This window comes from Mesocricetus auratus, unplaced genomic scaffold (assembly GCF_017639785.1).
Source record: "Mesocricetus auratus isolate SY011 unplaced genomic scaffold, BCM_Maur_2.0 Super-Scaffold_100007, whole genome shotgun sequence".
In the NCBI taxonomy this organism is placed as follows: domain Eukaryota; kingdom Metazoa; phylum Chordata; class Mammalia; order Rodentia; family Cricetidae; genus Mesocricetus; species Mesocricetus auratus.
In genome coordinates this window covers 29,467,648-29,488,424 of record NW_024429191.1, presented here as the reverse complement: position 1 = coordinate 29,488,424, position 20,777 = coordinate 29,467,648, and the positions used below count along the sequence as shown (strand labels likewise).

General features: G+C 42.6%; 1 protein-coding gene across 5 annotated transcripts in view; it reads right to left on the bottom strand.

Annotated features, from left to right (window-relative positions):
- Positions 1-4,207: 4,207 nt before the first annotated feature.
- The window catches only part of Mapk9 (mitogen-activated protein kinase 9), a 44,971-nt gene continuing 28,401 nt past the window's right edge, over positions 4,208-20,777 (bottom strand). For 2 of the 5 annotated variants that reach the window (XM_005071870.4, XM_040748518.1), the window contains exons 6-12: positions 17,015-17,180; positions 15,938-16,009; positions 11,392-11,574; positions 10,062-10,186; positions 8,964-9,027; positions 8,080-8,148; positions 4,208-7,273 (exon numbers count right to left, since the gene is read on the bottom strand). In XM_005071870.4, the coding sequence (XP_005071927.1) occupies positions 7,131-7,273; positions 8,080-8,148; positions 8,964-9,027; positions 10,062-10,186; positions 11,392-11,574; positions 15,938-16,009; positions 17,015-17,180 (822 nt within the window). In that variant the 3' untranslated portion in view covers positions 4,208-7,130. Of the gene's footprint in view, positions 7,279-8,079; positions 8,149-8,963; positions 9,028-10,061; positions 10,187-11,391; positions 11,575-15,501; positions 15,574-15,937; positions 16,010-17,014; positions 17,181-20,777 lie in introns of all 5 variants that reach the window. The other 3 variants (XM_005071869.4, XM_013114765.3, XM_021228258.2) reach the window with 2 other exon arrangements.

The window sequence follows — 20,777 nt, the reverse complement described above, 5'->3', positions numbered from 1 at the left end:
CAGGATTTTTATTCAGTTTTGATCTGTATGACCTATCTGTCCTAAGAGCAGTATATTCAGATTTCAAACAGAGCTTGTTGATGTTTCTCCTATGATACTATCATCTATATACCCACAGTTGCCATTATAAAGAATACATGTAAGGGAGGATGCTTTTGCATCTCATATTTTGCTACATTTGTACTTACACTTGCTGATCAATTTGCTTGAGTCGTTTGTGTTTAATTCCTAGTGATAGTAGCATTTATTTACGGTCACATTCCTCTCTCCTTTTTGTATTTACTTTTTAATTTTTCTCTTTTCCTGACTGAATTTCCTTCTTCTTGATCATGTTACAATTTTTAATTTTCTGTTAACTTTGTCAGTTTCTTTTATTTTTTATGTGTATGAATGTTTTATCCACATGTATGTCTGTGCATGATTGTATGCCTGGCGCGTGCCGAGATCAGAAGGTGTCTATCCCTTGGAACTGGCATTACAGACAGCTGTGAGCTGTCACATGGATGCTGGGAACCAAACTCAGGTCCTCTGGAAGAGCAGCCAGTGTTCTTGACTGTTGGACCATCTCTCCAGCCCTCGAAAGCACGCTCCCCAGCTCTGTGGCCCCCACGGTAACCCGAGCTTTAGGTCTCACATCCCTCTGGGCTCTCCACTCCAATTCCACTTCTACCACTCAAGTGTGACTCCTTCTGTAGCTTTACCCCTGATGCCCTGTGGCCAAGACAGGTGTGCAAAGGTTCCCGAAAGATCCCTTAGACCACTCATAAAGTATCTGGGTTCTTCAGAGATGTCTCTACACTTACTGTGACCTTGTCTAGCCACACGAATGCTGAATACTGTGTGTATGTCAGCAGACACACACAAGCATGCCTCTGCTTATAGCTTTGCCTTTAAAATTTAGATGCATAAGCCGGGCGGTGGTGGCACACGCCTTTAATCCCAGCACCTGGGAGGCAGAGGCAGGCAGATCTCTGTGAGTTCGAGGCCGGGCTGGACCGACAGCCTCAAAAACAATACAGAGAAACCCTGTCTCGTAAAAATAAAAAATAAATAAATAAATAAATAAATAAATAAATAAATAATTTAGATGCATATACCTTTGTATATATGAGTTAATAGGCATTAAAATTTTGGCCGCTAGCTGGGCAGTGGTGGTGCATGCTAATCCTAGCACTCGGGAGGCAGAGGCAGGAGGATCTCAGTGAGTTTGAGACCAGCCTGGTCTACAAAGTGAGTTCCCGTACAGCTGCCAGAACTGTAACACAAAGAAACCCTGTCTTGAAAAACAAAACAAAAAAGTTTGGTTGCTTACCAAAACAAAAAAAAAAAGAGGGAAATCAATGATTACATATTAGTACAAATACATGTGTTCTCATATGTGTATATGCATGCAATTTTGTAGTAGAGGATAACACAGATATGGAAAAGTGTTAACATCTGGGGGTCTGAAACGGTTATGGAAGAATTTTTTGTTCTACTCCTGCTTTTCTATCCATCTGAAGTTACTACAAAATTAAAACTTGAAGACTTAATGGGATGAATCAACATGGCATAGGAATTGGCTTTGGGGGGGCCCACAGTTGTGGCAGTTTAAGTCTCAGAAAGAATAATGAGATGCTCAGACAGAAACGCCAGAAAAGCAGAGCCTCCAGTGAGACCATGGAGCTGGCCTAGACGCTGTGCCCACTTGAACACCGAGTACTAAACCAAAAGTGCAAAGAACGCAGGCCACCTTCAGGAAGCAGTCCTCGCTATGCAAAGAAGCGCTTCCTGACAGCATGTGTCAGAGTGACAGTCACCTGGATGGATGAACTGAGGAAGTCACTCTTCGTTAAGGCCCAGTGAGAGTCTTGCTCACAGCAAGATGACCAACTAAGGTTGACAGCATGAAAAGTGTGACAGATGGGGCATCCCCGAGGTAAGCCCACACAGACAAGCTTCTCATCACAAGGAGAAAAATGTAACTGAGAAGGGGATTAGACTGTCACCCCTCTGGCCAAGTGGTCAGCTTTAATGTCTATATGACAGTGGGCCACAGAGGCATGCAATGGCTTTAGGTGTGATTTAAGACACAGGACACATTATCACTTAAATGTACGATTACCAAAAGATAAAGCAAACCTGCCTAAGCTTTAGTTATACCTCTCAGATTCCAGAAAATACAAGAAATGGGCAAAAGGACCTCATGGAAGATCTACACATGGCTAGAGGGTGCACATCTTACAGGGCAACCTGGTTTAGCCTGTTTTCGGCTGCTACGACAGAATACCCAAGACCGGGCAATTTATACAGAAATGTATTTGGCTCACAGTTCCGGAAGTTAAGGAGCACGGCTTGGCTGCTGGTGAAGGCCTCTAGTTCTAATATATTACAAGAAAGCACAGAAAGGGTATTCAGGTGCATGCTCAACAGAAACAAAGGAGACCCGGACCTGCTAGGTAACAACCCACCCTTGGGACAACTAACATAGTCCAATACTTAACTCCCTCTCATGAGACCCAACCCAGACATAAGAGAATACACCCTTTTTCTGAAGAAAGATGTTAGTCCCATCATGAAATCCTCTCAAGATCTACCTGGTAAAGGTCCCCACCTCTCAATTCTGGTTATACTGGGGACCAACTTGTCATTTCATGAACCTCTGGGACAAAGTATCTGTAATGGTTGGTCTTGAGAGTCAACTTGATGGGATTCAGACCTCATGGGCGTGTCATGAGGGCATTTTCCAGAGGAGTGTGACGAAGGAAATAACCATCCTGAAATTGAACAGTGCCGTTCCACTGGCTGTGTGTGTATTTATCCCCCAGACTGAGGAGAAAGGAGAACGAGAGGAAATGAGTCAAGCCACCAAGCCTTCCCATGATGATGGACCAGACCCTCAAACTCTGAGCCTATTGTTTGGTTGTGAGGCTAGTCTTTAGCAGCTGAGCCATCCCTCCAGCCCCTCTGAGCCTATTTTTGTAAGGCATTTTGTCCCAGCAATGAGGAAAGGGACTAATACAACGTCCAGGCCACATCAAATTGGTACCATACATTACCTTCACAGGGCATGAGAAAATAATACTAGAATACAACAGCTAGAAGGCCAGCACCACCAAAGATGCCGATTGGGCTCTGCCTAAAAGGACAAATTATGCTCACGGTGACAAGCTTTTGAAGACAAGTTCAGCTGGTGCTGGCTCACAACCGCCTTGCAGGCTCCTGTGATGTTTCTGTTGGGAGAGGTCTTCATAAACAAAAGAGAGTGAGGAATGAGACTAGTGAACACTCTGGGCCTTGGAAAGGAGCCAGCCTGTTGCTCCCTTCTTTATGCCTTGCAAGGTGTGTTACCTCTCCCTCACTTCCCTTTCACCACTCTGTGTTAGGGATGTAGGCAGATGATCTTGAATTTCCCTTCCAACTCCCAGGTGCCACGACAGGGAAGTGAGCAGGAAACATTCTGCCACAATGATCCCTGGGCTTTTAAACCCAGGGTGCATGCAGTTCCAGGCTTTGAGACAGTTCCCAGTGGTTGTAACAGAGCATCCCTTTTACATCACAGTGACATTTAGCTGCAAGGGATGTGATTCACCACCCTGCCACCCCATTACTGATGCTGTTGCTGACTGGTGATTCAAAATGACAACAACAACAACAAAAATATCACGGCTCTATCTTATTGTCAAAGGTTACCTTATACTTAAATCCACACAAGCAGACAATCTTCAGCGTAGTGTTGATACACACTACATTAAATACAGATACCCCTACTACAAAAAAAGAAAACCCCACCAAACTATCTACAGAAACCATCTCAGTTAACAAAGGGATTCTGGAGCTGTTTACGCTGAGAGATGGTATGTCAACAAAAGAGTTTCCCAATCTAGCCATTAGCACTAACTGCTACTCCAGTGGTTTGAAATTTCAAATGTCCTCAGTATTTGAAAACAGAGGTGAGATGAGAAAGGTTTATCCCGTGCACAAAATTACAAGCACACAGGTACCATGAAGGCTTTAAGACAAACTGAGACAGCTTGGCAGGTTCTCCTGGTTACATCTTGTGAGAATAAAACTTTGCCAATATTCCAAGCATATTATACAATTTTTAAAGTCAAAACTTACTGCCATTGTTTTGGAAACAGATGCAGGGATATGCAAAAGCTTTTCACTGAGAGAACATAGTATTCTTACTTGCGGATGTCTGAAATCACGACACTTCAACATCTACTTGTGTTAAGTTTGTAATCAAAATGGTGATGTGGAAAGATACAGTCAGTCAATTGTCACTTTAAAACACACAGGAATTGGACATGCTGTACATTTCTCTTTTAAAATGTAGTTTGTATTATTTTCCACCAATCAAAACACACATAATATATTTTATTATAAAACATTAGGCAACGTTACTTTTGAGATATGCAATTTGAAAGGTCACACCTGTATTTACTACCAGCATGAGACGTCAGAGGAGTCCCATCAGAAGGTAACCAGACAAACTCATCACCATTATTATGACTCACACATCACTCAGCCCAGATGAAGCCAGTGCTGTGTTTTGGTTTTAGATGCAGGCCCTGGCTGTCAGCAACAGCCTGCGGAGGTCTTACTCCTTCTAACACCAGGCCTCTGGGCTTTTTGTTCTATAGATGAGAGCACAGTCTGGTTCCGACTGCAGGCCCAGAACTGTGAGGCACTATGCAGCCTGTGTTCTGAGGCTGTTCTCCTACCCTGGCTGGACATGTCTGACCTCCAGACCTGTGCTTGAAATGGAAACTCAGACCTGGAAGACGTAGTCATTCCCCTTTTGGCTGAAAACTAAGCCAACAATAACAACAAAAACTAACCTAGTGCAAATTCCAGATAATCATCAATTACCTGGTTTATAAAAATACATGTCCAAAATAGTGACTTCCAGGGTGTGTACAATATAAATTACAAAAATAAAATAGAAAAGATGAAAAAGTTGAGCACATTTTTCAGTTCTTCATCCAACTCCGGCATTTGCCTACAGAGGTCAGTTCGAAACCATTCGCATTGTCTCAGGACCCTGACAAATCTAGGTTTAGGAGGGAGAACCCTGAAACTGGGGTGAGGTATTTCTTTGGAGCTCTGTGACCAGTCATAGGTGCACTTGCCTAATGGAAGAGGGTCTTTTCAGGAGACCCTGTCCATACCAGCACAGGCTCCATCCACAACAGGCTCACTGGCTATGCAGAGTAAGGGGAGAGCAGAGAGCCACTCTTGGGGGCACCTCCTGACAGTGGGACCTTGGATGAGCCTCTATCATAGCATGCTTCCCTTACAGTGTAGGGCAGATTATGCCACTTACAAGCTCACTTTCTGTATCTGCTCTCTTTTTAAAAGAATGTGTATCGGAGAGAAGACCATTGTAAGATGTTTACATATGGTGGTAAATTTTATACCTGCGACTTCAGGCTTCTGGGGCCTAAATAACCTGAAGCCATAAGCAGGTGTTTCTGCATCCACCCACAAGGGCATTTCCACTTTGTACCGAAAGTGTCCATACATGACAGAAAACTAGTCCTTATTTCAAGATTAATTTTGTTCTCTGAAGGTTCCAGTAATGAGACCAACCATTAGGTTACAACTGGTGCAGACAGAATCATGTATCAGATGGTACTTTCCATAAAAGTTCTTAGCAAATTTCCTCCTAGAACATGCTCCATAGCTCCCAAAGTAACTGAACACAAGATATGAACTGCTAACAAAATAAGCTCAAAGGAGAGCACACTCTGAGCACAGGCAGCCAAGGTATGACCATCCCAACTCCATTTCTGCAGCATGGAACACTCAGTATCTTATTAAATCCCGAGTCATTTACAGACCAGAATATCAAAGTATCAATTTCAGGTGAGCAGTTTTAAATCAGCAAACAGTCAAGAGTGAATCGCTACTCTCTAAGGTATTTCTTCTTACTCTTCTGAAGAATGTTTCCAGAACATTCATGGACTTCCCCTAGGAAAAGGAAATGCCTCCACAAAATGGAAAATGGCAGCATCAAACAGGCACAGTGAGTGAGCCCCACTAACTAAGAGACCACGTGTTCTTGTTGGCCCTGGCTTCTGTCAGTGACAAAGACCAGTTAGGAGGGAATGCTGCAGAAGGAAAGGTTGTGAGACCCAATCACCTTTCACCGTGAATGAAGAGAGGGGACAAAGAATGGGTGGGCTCTGGGGAGGGAGGCACTATTCAGTGGCTGTTCCGGAGAGGCCACTGTCCGCTCTATGCCAACACTAGACAGTGGGTTCAGGAATCTCTGCCACCTTCATTCTATTGAGATGGTTGCTTTGTGATTTGGAGGATTCTAAATCCATGTCCAGAGGACCAAGGAGAAGGAGATGCATGGGCAGGATTCAAGGTGATGTATGCCTTAAGCAGCACGATATACAACTGGAAATTTTGTCATGCAGAAAGCTGTATGTAAAGTTATCCCACACTGGGCAGCTTAAAGGACACAGAGTGTCTATATAAAGAACTTGGTTTTAGCAGCGGTAATTCTCAGCCCAAAACATCACAAATTTAAGAAAAGCTGTATTTTTATTTATTAAATAAATTTAATTATATTCCTTCTGAAATACAAAAGATAGAATAAATCATATCATAAAAGTGGGTAAGATATGATAATATGATGGTGGCCAATTAATACACATAAATCTATTTTTTTGTGTGTGTGTACAGACACCAAATTACTAAAGAGGATTAAGAGATTATTCTAGAAGCAGAACTACCTGGAAGATTATTTGGCATTTAAATACTGACTCCCAAAGTGCTACATGGGCAAGTTCAAGCAAGCATTTGTGGTCACATGCATACGAGTCCCCACGGTTACACACGAGCTGTCACCACAGACACCACACAACTTGGAAAAGAAACTCATCTATTCTAATTGCTCACCTGAAATGATCTTGAACAAAATCTCTAACAGTGTGGTTTGTACTTTTTCTTCAGACATAGTCTGCCTCATTTTATAGTCTAAGCAGGCAATCCTATTGGAACTGAGCAGGGGCAAGGCATCGTGTTTCTTACATGCAGAACATGGAGTTTTTCAATTTGGTTCCATCAACTCCCATGTGCTTCGGGGCCATGGAAGTGAGAGTTCCTGCACAGACAAGCGCACTGTCTCCAACGTATCATCGACAGCCTTCAAGGGGTCCTGTTGAGGCATCGAGACTGCTGTCCGTGTCTGAGGCCAGTGTGTGCTCAGTGGACATGGACGAGATGTCATTGATGGATGAAGACTGAGAAGGGGTGGCCTTGCTGCTTACTGCTGCATCTGTGCTAAGAGAACCAAATGGAATAAAACCTGAGGTACGGGGCTCCAGGCCACTTCCTGACTCTGTGCTTTGCAGTTTCCTGATCCTAATGATCACAGAACAAAGAAACTGGTCAACTATACTTTTGAGCTACTGGAATTTTTCCTTGAGCCCTTCTTTGGTTCAATTTCCAAACAGTCTTGGCTTTCCCGACAATGTTCTCTTTTTCTTTCCTGTGGATGATGTATATGTGATCATGTATGATCATGTTGATTACTTAAAAAGATATACCCACTGACTTCAAATAGACCTTAAAGGAAATGGATGAATTTATACTACAACTACCACAGGAGGCTTAGGCCTAAGTGGTGTTCATGTGTTATGGGACATTTCATTTACAACAGACACACCGAATCTACAGAAAAAAAGCATCAGGGTTCAAGTAAATCTTTTGTGAAAAAAATGCCTTCTGAAATATACATCCCCCAAAAGGAAAAAGCTAGTGCCTGCTATGGATTTTATTCTTGTTTAATGAGTCTAAAAACTGTTATTTTAACTTCAAAGGTTCATAAAGTTATCCCATTTCCTACTACTCATGTTTTCAAATCCAATGTCTTGCTCTCTAAACAGCTGACAGTGGCCACTACGAGTCACAACAGGAATGTCTCAAATGCAGTTAGTTAGGGCCTGCCACTAACTAAAAAGGGTGACTGCATCAGGTGGCTACACCACACCAGGGTGGCCCAAGTGACATTAACACATCATTGCCATTTATAAACATTGAACAGCCAAAATATTAGACAACAAAATTAAAGCAATCACCAACCTGAAGGCTGGTCCTTTACCCCATTCTTGCTTCTTTCTTCCCAGTCCATCACTTCTTTGTAAATTAGTTCTTCAAAGAGAAACAGAAGTTAAGATGCTCTGTCATTTCCCCTGTACCCGAACTCTGCCTCCACACTCCTGGAGCTACCCAGGGGCACAAGATTTCTCAACTTCCTTTGGCTACCACATAAGTTATTAGGAGTTCACATTCCCGTACTGCAAGCATACACTGTGAGCATTGCCATGAGTGTGTACATGTGTGAGCCACAGGCATGCCAGTCTGGAAAGTCTATGATCAATGCTGGCCTGTATTGACTACAGCCCTTAGTCTCTAATGGCCCTGCTTCTAAATGAAAACTTTCAAGTTGTTTCTTTGTTAACCACCTTAGTTCACTATGGATGTGTAGCTCATCTTAAAGATACCTTCTTGCCTATTTTTGGTAATTTCCTTCAAACTACATTTTAAAACATAAAACTATATGGCTTAATAGACAAAGACATGTCCCACAGCTGGGCTTCCCCATGGCTGTTTAGACAGGCATCTTTGTAGGGAATATGTGGCCTGTACATTGGGTTGGCTCCACAAACTCCCATGCTATCAAAATGAGCGTAACACACGTACTGATGTCAAGGCTACACATCAGTATACGATAATGGAAAATCACATGGAAAGTCATTGGGTTTCACCTGAAGCAAATTATGATGTCACACATGTTCTATTCTAACAGTTAGTATCACACTCTTCCTCAGCTGGGAAGTGGGAAGAGAGGAAATCGGGGCTTCTGGGTCTCAATGTCCTTCCCAGGAGTCTGTTATCAAAAAATGGTGAAAGCAGGTTCTGTAGGACTACAAGAATGTTGTAAGGATCAAAACATGCTGCTTTACCTTTCCACTCTTCAATTGCATGCTCTCTTTCTTCCAACTGGGCATCGTAAATTTGAGGTGGTGGCTGAAAATTAAATGTCACGTCAGGTGAATAGCTCAAAGCTAATGGGGTATGATGGGCACATAACACTACTAGGAATGTTTTGAATCTACTTATAACATGGATTTAGCTTAATTAACATGTACAATTTTTTGTAAGCATAATATATTTTATGTTTAAAAATTCAAATAATTAGAGTTAACCCAAAACAAGCTATAATAATAATAAGTAATACTAAACCTCAATAATCATATGACCTCAAAATGCTCTGCAGATAGCCCAAAGGAAATAACAAAATTAATACCCACAGGCAGCTTAAGGTTCCCAGGGATAAGGTTGTGTGGGAACTGAATGAGGTGTAGTACTTTCTTAGAACACACTTCAGCTTACAATTCTTTATGACAGGACACCCATGCTCAAGTCACAAGCTCATAAATGGAACTGGCTGTTCATAAATCCAATTCTTTTAATATAACATAATGCCAAAATGGCAGTTAAATCTATACCCAGGACACAGCAGTGTTTTCCACAGCTGGCATGAAGCAAATGCCCCACTGTGTTATAATTTTACTCATAGCTAAAGATATTCATACAAATGATGCTATGAAAAAACACATCAGAGAATGAGATGCCAAATGTGGTGGGAAGGTGTGAGCTAGTGTGTCACTTGGGAAGGCTACTTAGCCTCTCTGATTTGAAGGTCTGAATAAGATGTAAGCAAAGCCCAAGGTGTAGTGCCATCTATGAAGCAAATGCTTCATGAATTATTACTACATATCAGCTTTATCAACATAAGGACAACTAGACTACCACAGCACAATCATGTGCACTACTGAGTACTTAACTCTGTAGCTATAGGCCCAGCAGCAAGTGCCCCCCAGGGGTACCAATCTAGGCTTCAGATAGTACTTGTTCTATTTTTGAAGTCAGGGCCCTAAAATCAACCTGCTAGCCTCATGTAGCCATTCTTGACTAACAGAGAGAAGATCCAAAGACAGTGCGCCTTGGTTATAAATTTGAGCCCTCTATACAGACGTCATTTCCAAACAGACACTTACTGCTTCTGCTTCAGCAGGGTCATACCAAACAGTAATATATGGGTGACGCAAGGCTTCGTCCACAGAGATCCGCTTGTCGGGATCAATCACTAACATTTTCGATAACAAATCTCTGGCTTGACTTGCTAGGGTGCAAACAAATGACATATTTGCATTGCTACCATGGAAAAAAGGAAACCACACAATAAAGAACCAATGTGAGAGTGGAGGGTACAGAGATATGCCACTTCAAGAAGTGTTTAAGGGGTTCAAGATCAACAGTTTCAGCCTTTAAAAATCCGATGGCCCCTGTCACAGACCAGACTTTTAGCATGGGAGATGGAGGCAGCAGAGGTGGCAGCCTCAGACTAGTGTCCTGATGACCTAACGCTGTGCGGCATGGCAGAGAAGACGGCAAGGACCTCTTTAGGGTGGGGTTGCCAGGGGTGTTTTCCTTTTCTGTCACAGTAGAACAAGGTAAAAACCTTCCCAGTACCCACAGCCCAGAGGTTTCTCTGCCTTGCCTAGCTATATACAATGCTGACAGTATACACTTTTTGTTTTTTAATCTAGGGCTAGTAGCTAGGACAAAAACCCAACAAATTCAACTTAATTAAGCAGAAGGCTCGATGAAGTCTCAGGAATGAAAAGTTCACAACATATACAACCAAGGAAAGGCTAGGGCTTTCTGACCAAGGTATTGCTCGCCCTGGGGTAGAGGAAAACAAAGCCATTGTTTTTTCTCAGGTGGTCACAGTCTAAGAAGGGCACAGAAGGGCAGGGAGGGCCTTTCTCACTGGGCTACACTCAACAGTTCTGTCTAGAATCCTTAGAATCCTAACTGAAATGAACTCACTGAACTGAAGTTCTTTGCATTTGAAAACATTTTGCGTTTGGATATCTGACATCACAATCTGAGTCTTGTGTGCATGTGTGTGACTGTGTGGGCACCATGAATTCTGAGGCTAAAGGAGGGAGTCAGGTGTGTTCCTCTATTGCTCTCCCCTTTATTCCTGTAGGACACGGTCTCTCATGAACTGGAAGCTCCAATTCAGCTACACACACACAGCCATTTGTGGGCTTTCTGTGGGATGTTAGGGGCACAACTTAAGTCCTCACACTTGCAGGCATCTTCCCACCCATAACCTAAGGGTGGTCCAGACTGGTCTGGACATTTTCATTTTTACCATTTCTTTGACTTTGTTTTAGCAAGGTCAAGACTCTTGGTCTTTAATATTTCACTCTGTGATGCATTCGGACCATAAAAGACGCTATTCCAGGGTTCCTAACATACATGGGTTTTACAGCTCAAAAACTTGAGAAACAATTGTAGAATAAAAGAATACCTTACTTTTTATTTTATCTCGCTCAGATTCTGATGGAAATATCCAGTCTGGAAAGAGCTCTTCAAATCTGATTCCAGGGTACTTTGGTCTGTTTTCCACATAATTCCTCACGGTTGGCTGAAGTTTCTTCATGAACTCTGGGGACGGTGTTCCTAGCTGTTCAATAACTTTATTCCACTGATCAATATCTAAGAATTCTCTTGAGGAAAATACAACTGGAATGCTTCACAGTCATAACACATATAGTACCATCATGCAAAGGAAAATTATATTTATATCTATGGACAAGTAAGTAACTAGGCCACCCCCACAGGATCAGCAAAAACATTTTGGAATAATATTTAAATAAGGTTTGATTTTAAGTTACTTAACAAAAACTCCCATTCTGTGCATCTTAAAAACTATGATTATGGTTCATTAAATCAACATAATCTGTAAGTTTTTCTGTTAAAATTCAAAATAAAATTATGACAAAATGATTCAACCTATGATATAAATGATTAAACATGAAATAAACAAATATTACATAAGCAAACTGAAATCAATTTTCATACTAAAGCTACCTTAGACTCACAGGTCTCTAAAGGAGAGAGGAGCTGGAGAGATCACGTGACCTGTCTCATAGCTGGGTAGCAGAGTCTATGAGACAGGTTGGCCATGGAAGCATGCAGAGGGAAGGGGCAGGGGCCTGGGCTTGGGCCTTCCCCACACTCCTCCTCAAACAGCCTTAGACAATGATGCTTTCAGAGGCCATTCTGTTTCACTTAGCATCAGCCCATCCCTTTCAGTGTGCATGACCTGGGTTTCAGAGTCGGTGAGTTCTACCCGCTCAAGGTTGCTGGAGCCAGTCCTCGGGAGCAACTTCCTCACTTGTACATGCATGTGACACCAGCTTTGCCTAGCTCTCAGGGTGCTCGTTAGGCTGAGGGTGACTGGGACAATGTCTGTGGAAAGTGACACTGAAGCTGTAAACAGCCACACGAGATAACGCAGGCTATGAATCACGTAAGAGGAGCTTGGAAAGGGACAGGCTTTCTCAGAATATGTGTTTATATCATTGGAACATTACCCAGGGCCAGTCATACAAACTCAGGTCTTCTAGAGTGTTCATTTGGAGGGCCTATTCAGGAAATGGGTTCAGAGAGTGAAACCCTGAGTACTCTCCTTCTCCTCTCCTTTCACGAACTCTGACAACTTGGGATTATGCACAGGTTTTATTTAGGGGCTTAGCCAAAAATAGGAAACCTGGCCCATATTGTCCCTGTCTCTATACGTTTAACACCTCTTCCTCATGCTCATGCCTCACTGTGAGGACTAATCCTAAGAGCAACGTGATGCCCCACTCCTATGTCTGTGCCACTACCCACTGGGAACCATCTGGGCTTCTGGCTGAAAGCCAAGCCCACCTACCTTCCCCTCTCACCTTCTGAAGGACAAGTGTCTCTTATTATCATTTCTTGATGCTCCACCTGCAACACGATCTCTACTGGAACCTTCTGCCATCATTCAGACATGATGCCCTCTTCCAAGTTAACAACAGCCACTTTCCTGCAGCACCCCTAGTCTGCTTACTGATACCTGCGTCTAATTCCTATCTCCTGTCTCTCCTAAATGTACTCTCATCAGGCTTCCCTCCCCAGTAATCTGGAGAGCTGTTTCCATTAAGGTTACCAGGGGCAACCACTAGACCCAATGGTAAGTTCTGAGCCCTTTCTCCTTTTCCTTAGTCCCTGATCCTTTGTTCATCTCTTCAATGCTTAGTACTAGATCAAGGTTTCAGTGCTATCAACAAACCAGTGATTTACACATTCCTCTCTTTATTCCAAATCTTTGCCTTGAATTGCACACTTTATAGATTAGGTACTCTGAATCCACAAAGTCATTCGAAGGTTACCTCTCAGAGAAGACTCCAGGTCCAACCAACTGGCCTGGTGTGAGCCCTCTTTTCTCTTTCTGGGTGACTAACAGCCTCCACAGTGTCTCCTGCTTTTACCATCCTCAAGTCAGCTTGGCAGTGGTCTTTTACACTTCACTTGGATAAAGCGCCTAGAAATGGGCAGGTTCTCTCTCTCTATCTCTCTGTCTCTGTCTCTTTCTCTCTACGTGTGTGTGTGTGTGTGTGTGTGTGTGTGTGTGTGTGTGTGTGTGTGTGTGTGTGAAATCTTGGGGTGGGAGTGGGCTTTACCTGGGAAAGCATGGTGGACCTTCTGGGTGGATGGAGCACAGGTCTTTCATTTAGAAAACTAGGAAGCCATGTCCCAGAGAGACTCGAGTTTCTCCAAGATGCACAGCCGCCATGAGGAGCCGTCTGAACTTGTGCTTCAGGTGCTCAAGCTCAAGTGTTTTCTTTCTCAGAAGCCTCAGTGAGGACAGCAGTTACTTTTCTGCCAAAGTCAAACCTCTAGAGAACCTCAGCTTGGTTTCTGGAGCCTTTCTATATCACCCAAATTTTCAATCTAATCTTTGAAAAAGTGAGCAACTTTCTTTAGAAAATGATTAATTTCTGTGTGACTTCAAAGTACTTTAGGGTGACCTTATATATAAATCATCAATTATTCTAACATGTTAATATATGAAATATTTTAATTATAATTTAAAATTATTAAAGTATACTCAAAAGTACATACTTTTTATTTATTTTTACTTTTTGGAAAAAGTAATTTTTTGGTTTTGGTTTTGTTTTTTCAAGACAGGGTTTCTCAGTGTAGCCTTGGCTGTCCTGGAACTCATTTTGTAGACCAAGCTGGCCTCAAAATCACAGAGATCTATCTGCCTCAGCCTCCCAAGTGCTGGGACTAAAGACATGCGCCACCACCACCCAGCAGGAAAAGTAATTCTTAATAAAAAAAAAAAGGTGGAAAACAAGTAAGAACTGGCACAAATTTAATCTTAATTGTCATTTGTATCCCATCACAAGTCCACATGGTGTTTCTAAATCATTGGTTCCCGAATACCTCCTTAATTGATTTTACTTGTAGAATAAAGACTTATTTATAACATGGAACAGATAATCCAAGGTAAAGTTACAGAAAAATGCCAGAGAAATTATTAGAGAAAAATAAAATGATATACTTTGTAACTTGTCATAAAAAATGTAAAGAACAATAAATATGAGTAGAATAAGATATTTTATTCTAAGCTCATGTTGTGAGGAATTTTCCTATTTTAAGAAAGTTGTCTTCATGAAATGATAAAAACGACAGCACTTTTTGTGAAGTAGACACACTCCAAACCCTGACTGCAGAGCCTGTTCCCATGAACTATGGGTCTGCTACCAGACAGAGGTCACTACAGGCTTTTATAACAAAAACAAAATCAAAGACCAATGAAAATATAAGGGATAGAACACATGAAGAAGCGTGCCAGCGTGAAGAGTGTGAAAGATGAGCATGTAAGGGATAGAACACAAATGGAAAGGCACACATGAAGAAGCGTGCCAGCGTGAAGAGTGTGAAAGATGAGCATGCGCGCGGGGAGAGAGCTAGCGCCGCTGTGCTGTCTGCTCCCTTCACTCTCCACGCTGACATGACGTGCTGACCACGTCTACCTTCCCCAGTGTGTCACAGATACCTTCTGCCTGGAGTCTTTAGAAATGTCTATGGACTGTCCAATGAGATCCTGACACAATTTTCATCTAACCATTTCACTCACGTTGGCATAGTCTGCTGCAGTTTTGACAAATACCAGTAACTAACAAAATCATACATGACTTAAATCACACATGCATGTTAGCCTATTAAATTCAGACTGCACCTTTCTCAGTTAATTAATGGAATGAACTAATTTATAAAATAGTATTTCCACTTAAATACCAGAATATATGTATCAAAGATCAATAATTTTACACACCCAGCTATTTCTGATAAAAGAGCTAATATGACTAGTTTAGCTTAACCCTAAGTCTTTTTCAAACTGTTACATGTATTTGAGTGAAAAGAAGAAAATGTAAAACTGAATCACTTGGTCTTTGACACTAATTTAACAAGTGTAACGAAGACCCCTGAGAACGCAGTCTGCATCCCAACAGTTCCTTCTGAGCATTCAGTAAGTAGGCGCAACCATGCTGCCCTTGGCATTGAAATCATGGCCAGGGTCAAGGTCCTGGGGAAGGATACGGTCAGTGCCTTGGAATATCACACAACCTTTCACCAGCTCTCCCATGATGCAACCCACTGACCAGATATCAACTGAAAATAAAATGAAATGATAAAATTATGAAGTGTCATGAACAAAACAAAAGTGAGGAAAAAGGAATTCTAACAGTATACTAGACACACAAATATGGAAAAATAAGTGGCTTGCCAAGGGTGAACTTTTTACACAATATGTGATTGCTGACCTATACTTTGCCTGCAGTTTGCAGCAATCTGTGGTTTTAGTGCCAAAGGGTCCAATACTTTACAGCTTAAAAACAAAACAAAAAAGGAACAAACAAACAAACAATAAAACAAACACATAAAGTGCCAATGAACATGAAATTCTCAGGGCCACACCCCCAACCCCACCCCAACCTCCATGGCCGAGTGCTGGGTCTCTCCTTGTGAAGGATACAGTCTCTTCCTGGGAACAGGACTTTATGGAGGACCATTTCTGCCATGATGCACCCGACAGACCAGATGTCCACTACCAAATATCAGGGGATTAAAAAGCAGCCAGAGAGCCTTGCATCTCTGTTTCTAAACCACCTCCCAAACTTGGGCGACCCCAGTAAACACTCGTCAGGTGGAACTTTGGTAAAACCCTAACACCGAATCTGAATGACCACTTTCTAAACTGCCTCAACAGAAAGATGGCAGCCAATGAGGAAGGGCTGGATGCTGGCTCAGGCCCTTCTTGAGCATGGTTCTGCAGTGTCTGTCCTCCTATGTGGGGCCAAGCATGAGGCTTAGCTGAATCTGTGCCTCAGCCAGGGAAGGGAACACTAAACACAGGCAGCGACTGGAGGGCATTGGGCCTCTCAGAGCAGACTACAAAGCATCCACATAAACTCATAGTCAAACTCATCTCAAAAGACTTCAGCAAATTTCCATTGTTGCTCTTTCCATTACTCTTATAAATAATCACAAATATTTGTTAAAAATTAAAGTTTAACTTATATTTAGTTGACACTGCTAGAAAAAGTGAAGTTTTGCTGTTGGAAAAAAAAATAGTGAAACCAGTCTATAGTGTTGGAACCAGGGGACACAGAACCCAGGGCTATGGGCCACGTGGGTGTACTGGAGACCAGGGGACACAGAACCCAGGGCTATGGGCCATGTGGGTGTGCCCACTGAAAGCTGCACACTCAGCACTGCACTTCTGTGAGCATATAATGCACTGAACAAAAGCGGAAGACTTCAAGATTTTAAGAGTTTAAAGTCCAGCATGGTAGCACATGCCTTTAACTCCAGCATTCAGGAGGCAGAGACAGGTAGAGTTCTATGAATTTGAGGACAGCTAGAGTTGAAAAAAAAAAAGAATTTGACAAATGGAAATACAAAATAAATGATTTCTAATCTGTGGATTACAGGCATCTGTATACAGCACAGTGCTCGAACTGCATCTCACATGGTCCTTGAGGAAGGACATGCCAGTGATGATGGGAGCACTACTTTACTGTTTAGTGCCTGTAGTCCTAACTATACTTACCATTCTCTTTGTAGCCCATGCCCAGGATGACTTCTGGAGCCCGATAATAGCGAGTCACCACATAGGGAGTCATCATAAAGTTGGTGCAGGCTGTCCGTGCCAGGCCAAAATCAAGGATCTTGAGAGTACAGTCTGATTTTACTACAATGTTGCTAGGCTTCAAATCCTAGGGGAAAAATGGTTTAGCTATTTAAATGAATCACAGCATACTAAATACACAATTTCATACTGTCAAGGAGCTGTGAGTAGCTACTGAAGTGTGTGAGAATGGAAAGGAGGTAGAATGGCATTATGGGATGCAAGACCCCTGCCTACAAACAAGTCAGATGGCATTTCACTACCACTTGCTTCTTTGCTCAAAACCTGAGAGTCTGCAAGTCTCTTATATAACATGGAAGAACATATGCAAATAACCTATATACAGCCTCCGGGATCCTCTTATCTCTAAATGGTAATAATACCTAAAACAATGTTATTGTTTAGGGAATAGCTACGCATAAAAAAACTTCGTATGTGTTCAGTACAGATGAAATTTTTGTTTTCTAAACACCTGCTTTGCAGCTAGCTGAATCCACTGATGTAGAACCCAAGGGTATGGAGGTACTTTGGCCAGCAGTCCTTGGCATCTAGGCTGCATGAGCAAGGAGAGCTGCAGCAGTACTGCTTCTAACGAAGACAAACAAACATAGAACTGGAAACCACTCAATGGTAAAAGCCTTCATCTGTCAAAGGAGCCCTAGAGAATGGGCAAACAGCCCCTCTGTCTAAAAACTGTAGTGATGGGAACAGCTTTCCACGTTACTGCCCTCTGCTGGACAACTAGGATAATAAAAATACAGCTCTGGATGTCTGTCAGGACACTGGGTGCTCTGTGCAAGGTGTCCCCCCAGGATTGTGAGAGGCAACTGATGTCTGCCAAAGAAGTAAGTAAAGAGGTCACTGAGGTTTCTCAGTTTTCTCCAACATCTATGGACTCTCTCCAATCAGCCTTCACAATACAAACAGAATCAGCATTTCAGAACTTAACTATATGGAGACTCAAAAGACTCACTTCCAGTTCTGTCTCTTCAAATCTCAAGGACCATCCAAAACACAGAAAACAAGAAACACAAGTAAGACATGAAGATAGCTGACCCACAGGTCATGCTAGACCTGCAGAGGGTTGTGGGAATGGTTACTACAACATGGCAGCCATAGGGGTGGCTAACAGATAGACTCACAATAATCTAGGACAGAAAAGCTCTGTGTGTGTGTGTGTGTGTGTGTGTGTGTGTGTGTGTGTGAGTGAGAGAGAGAGAGAGAGAGAGAGAGAGAGAGAGAGAGAGAGAGAGAGAGAGAGAGATCAACCAACCCTGACTTAACCACCACTATGGTTGTTCAACTCTCAGATCCAGAACCACCAACTGAAAAGATGTCCTAGGAAGGAGGACCCTACTCATCATGACAAGTGTCTACTTCCTTGGTCCTCAGTCACGGGTAACAAAGTCATTTATTCAGGTGGGAGCATAGTGGAAATGGGAATGAATGGAAATTTAGAGATGATTGCACACAAGCTCTGAATGTATGCTGAGCTGGAAGACCCTAAATATCACCACACCTCTTCTACTTGTGAGAGTTTGGTGAAGGCCAGGTAGTAACTGGAGTCTGATTCAAATCCCCTCAGATGTTAGGGTGAAGATGGAGTGTCAACACAGACCTGGGAAAACTGCAAGAGAACATCATCATCCATCCTACACAGTGGGGATGGTTTCTCACCCTTGTTTGCAGTCAGCAGGAAGAATGCATCTGGACAATCAATATGTCAGTCCCAAGGCCTTGGTATTCTGCTTTAGCATCTACTGAGCCAGGACAGTAACTGCAACCATATGTAGTGGTCACAGCCATCCTCCAGGGTCCATGTAGTGTCTTCAAGGACTGGAGAAGTGAATTAAACTGAGTCACAAGAGGGACCCAGGTCCCTGCATCCCTGAGATTTTAATAGTGGTACCAACATTTATCTAGCTCTACACTCACAGGACACAGTGATTCTCTTGAGGTAGCTTCAGGTTTCTATCTGGCTTTTCCCATCTTTGTAGCTCTTACTTCACAGGCCAAGGAACCAATGCATAGGTTACTTGTGATTAGAGGCAAAGATGGGCAGATGTGTAATGCTTTGCACAGGACTAAACAAATTAAAAGGGAACTCAGAAGAGGAAAATCAATGCACCAAATAACAAAATACTTTAAAATTTTTATACTCAGAGATGGCAGAGCACACAGGCAACAAGAACAAAACACTGTTGAAAAGCACTTAAAGATTTTAAAAGAGATGTGCTGACCAAAATGTTTCCAAAAAAGAATAAGTACAGAGGGGACTCTGAAGAAACACAGATCTCTCAGAACTCTGTGCTTCCCAGACGAAAGGAACGCATGCTTGGTGCAATTAGTAAGAAAATGTCCACATTGAGGCAAAGTACAAAGACGAAGGCAGGCCACTTACAAGGAAGCAGTAGAAAGAGCATGAGGAAGCTCCGGATGCTTACACTACCTCACTGTGGTGGGTAACATGTCACTACTGCAGGTGGCTGATGTGTAACCAAGAACTCCCTCCTCATCGACCCACACTATTAACTGTGTGGCAGAAAAAATCTGCAGCCTCAAACACTTTCCCTCCTGCATACTTGGTGTGTGCATGTGTGAATGCGTGTGTGAGTATGTGTAAGCATACATGTCATGGCACATGTGTGGAAATCAGAAGTTAATTTACAGGAGTCAGTTTTCCCCGTCTCTCCCTGTCCCAGGTGACTGAACCTAGGTCATCAGACCTGTACCAGGCACCTTTATCCATGGCCCCTCACAGAGTATTATAAGCAATTATTGGAAGACACAGGCCACCCAAAGAAGGGAGTAAACAGAGAGAAGGAGACAACGAGGGTCAGGAAGTACGGAATCCAACATGGGAAGGAAGTGAAGAAAAGTGTTAGAGGAGAGGCAGGGTCACCCCTGCATGAGACGTCTGGGCAGCAGTCCAGAAGGGAGTAAGCCTGAAGATCCTGCATTTACTGAGATGCAGCTAGGTGCGTTTCACCATATGGCAGAAAATGTAGGGTTATAAGAGTAAGAAGAACACAGTCTCAAGCTGGTAAGATGGCTCAGCTGGTAAAGTGGTTATTGTGCAAGCATCGGGTCCTGAGTTTGCTCCACAGCACCATGTAAAAGGCTAGACATGACAGAGCATGTAATCCAACACTGGGAAGGGAGAGAGCCAGATCTCTGGGGCTCATCCAGTGAGAGACTCAAAACCAGGATGGGCAGTTCCTGAGGAACCGTACCTCAGGTTGACCTCGAAGCATCTCATCTACACACACACACACACACACACACACACACACACACACACACACACACACACACACACACAAACTCTCAAGGACACGTATAACACATATAGTCCTAATCCCACTTAAAACAAGCAAACACACAACTCCAGACAAATAAAGTATAAGAATTAACTACAGGAACAAAATATTGAAGGAGAAAGAAATATATGCAGAGAATTACATAAAGCTCAACTTTGAAAATTTTCATATGGTTATATTGACTAAAAATACAACTCTATTAAAATAGAGCCAGATTATAACTAAATCGTGAGGGCAGGGGAAGAAACAGACACGGGATGAGGGTTGGGTTGTGGACAAGGAATACATCAGTACCTTAGTCCCCAAACTGAAAAGGGCCAAGGAGAGCTAAATACACTGCCTTGGAATATGAAAATTAATTCATT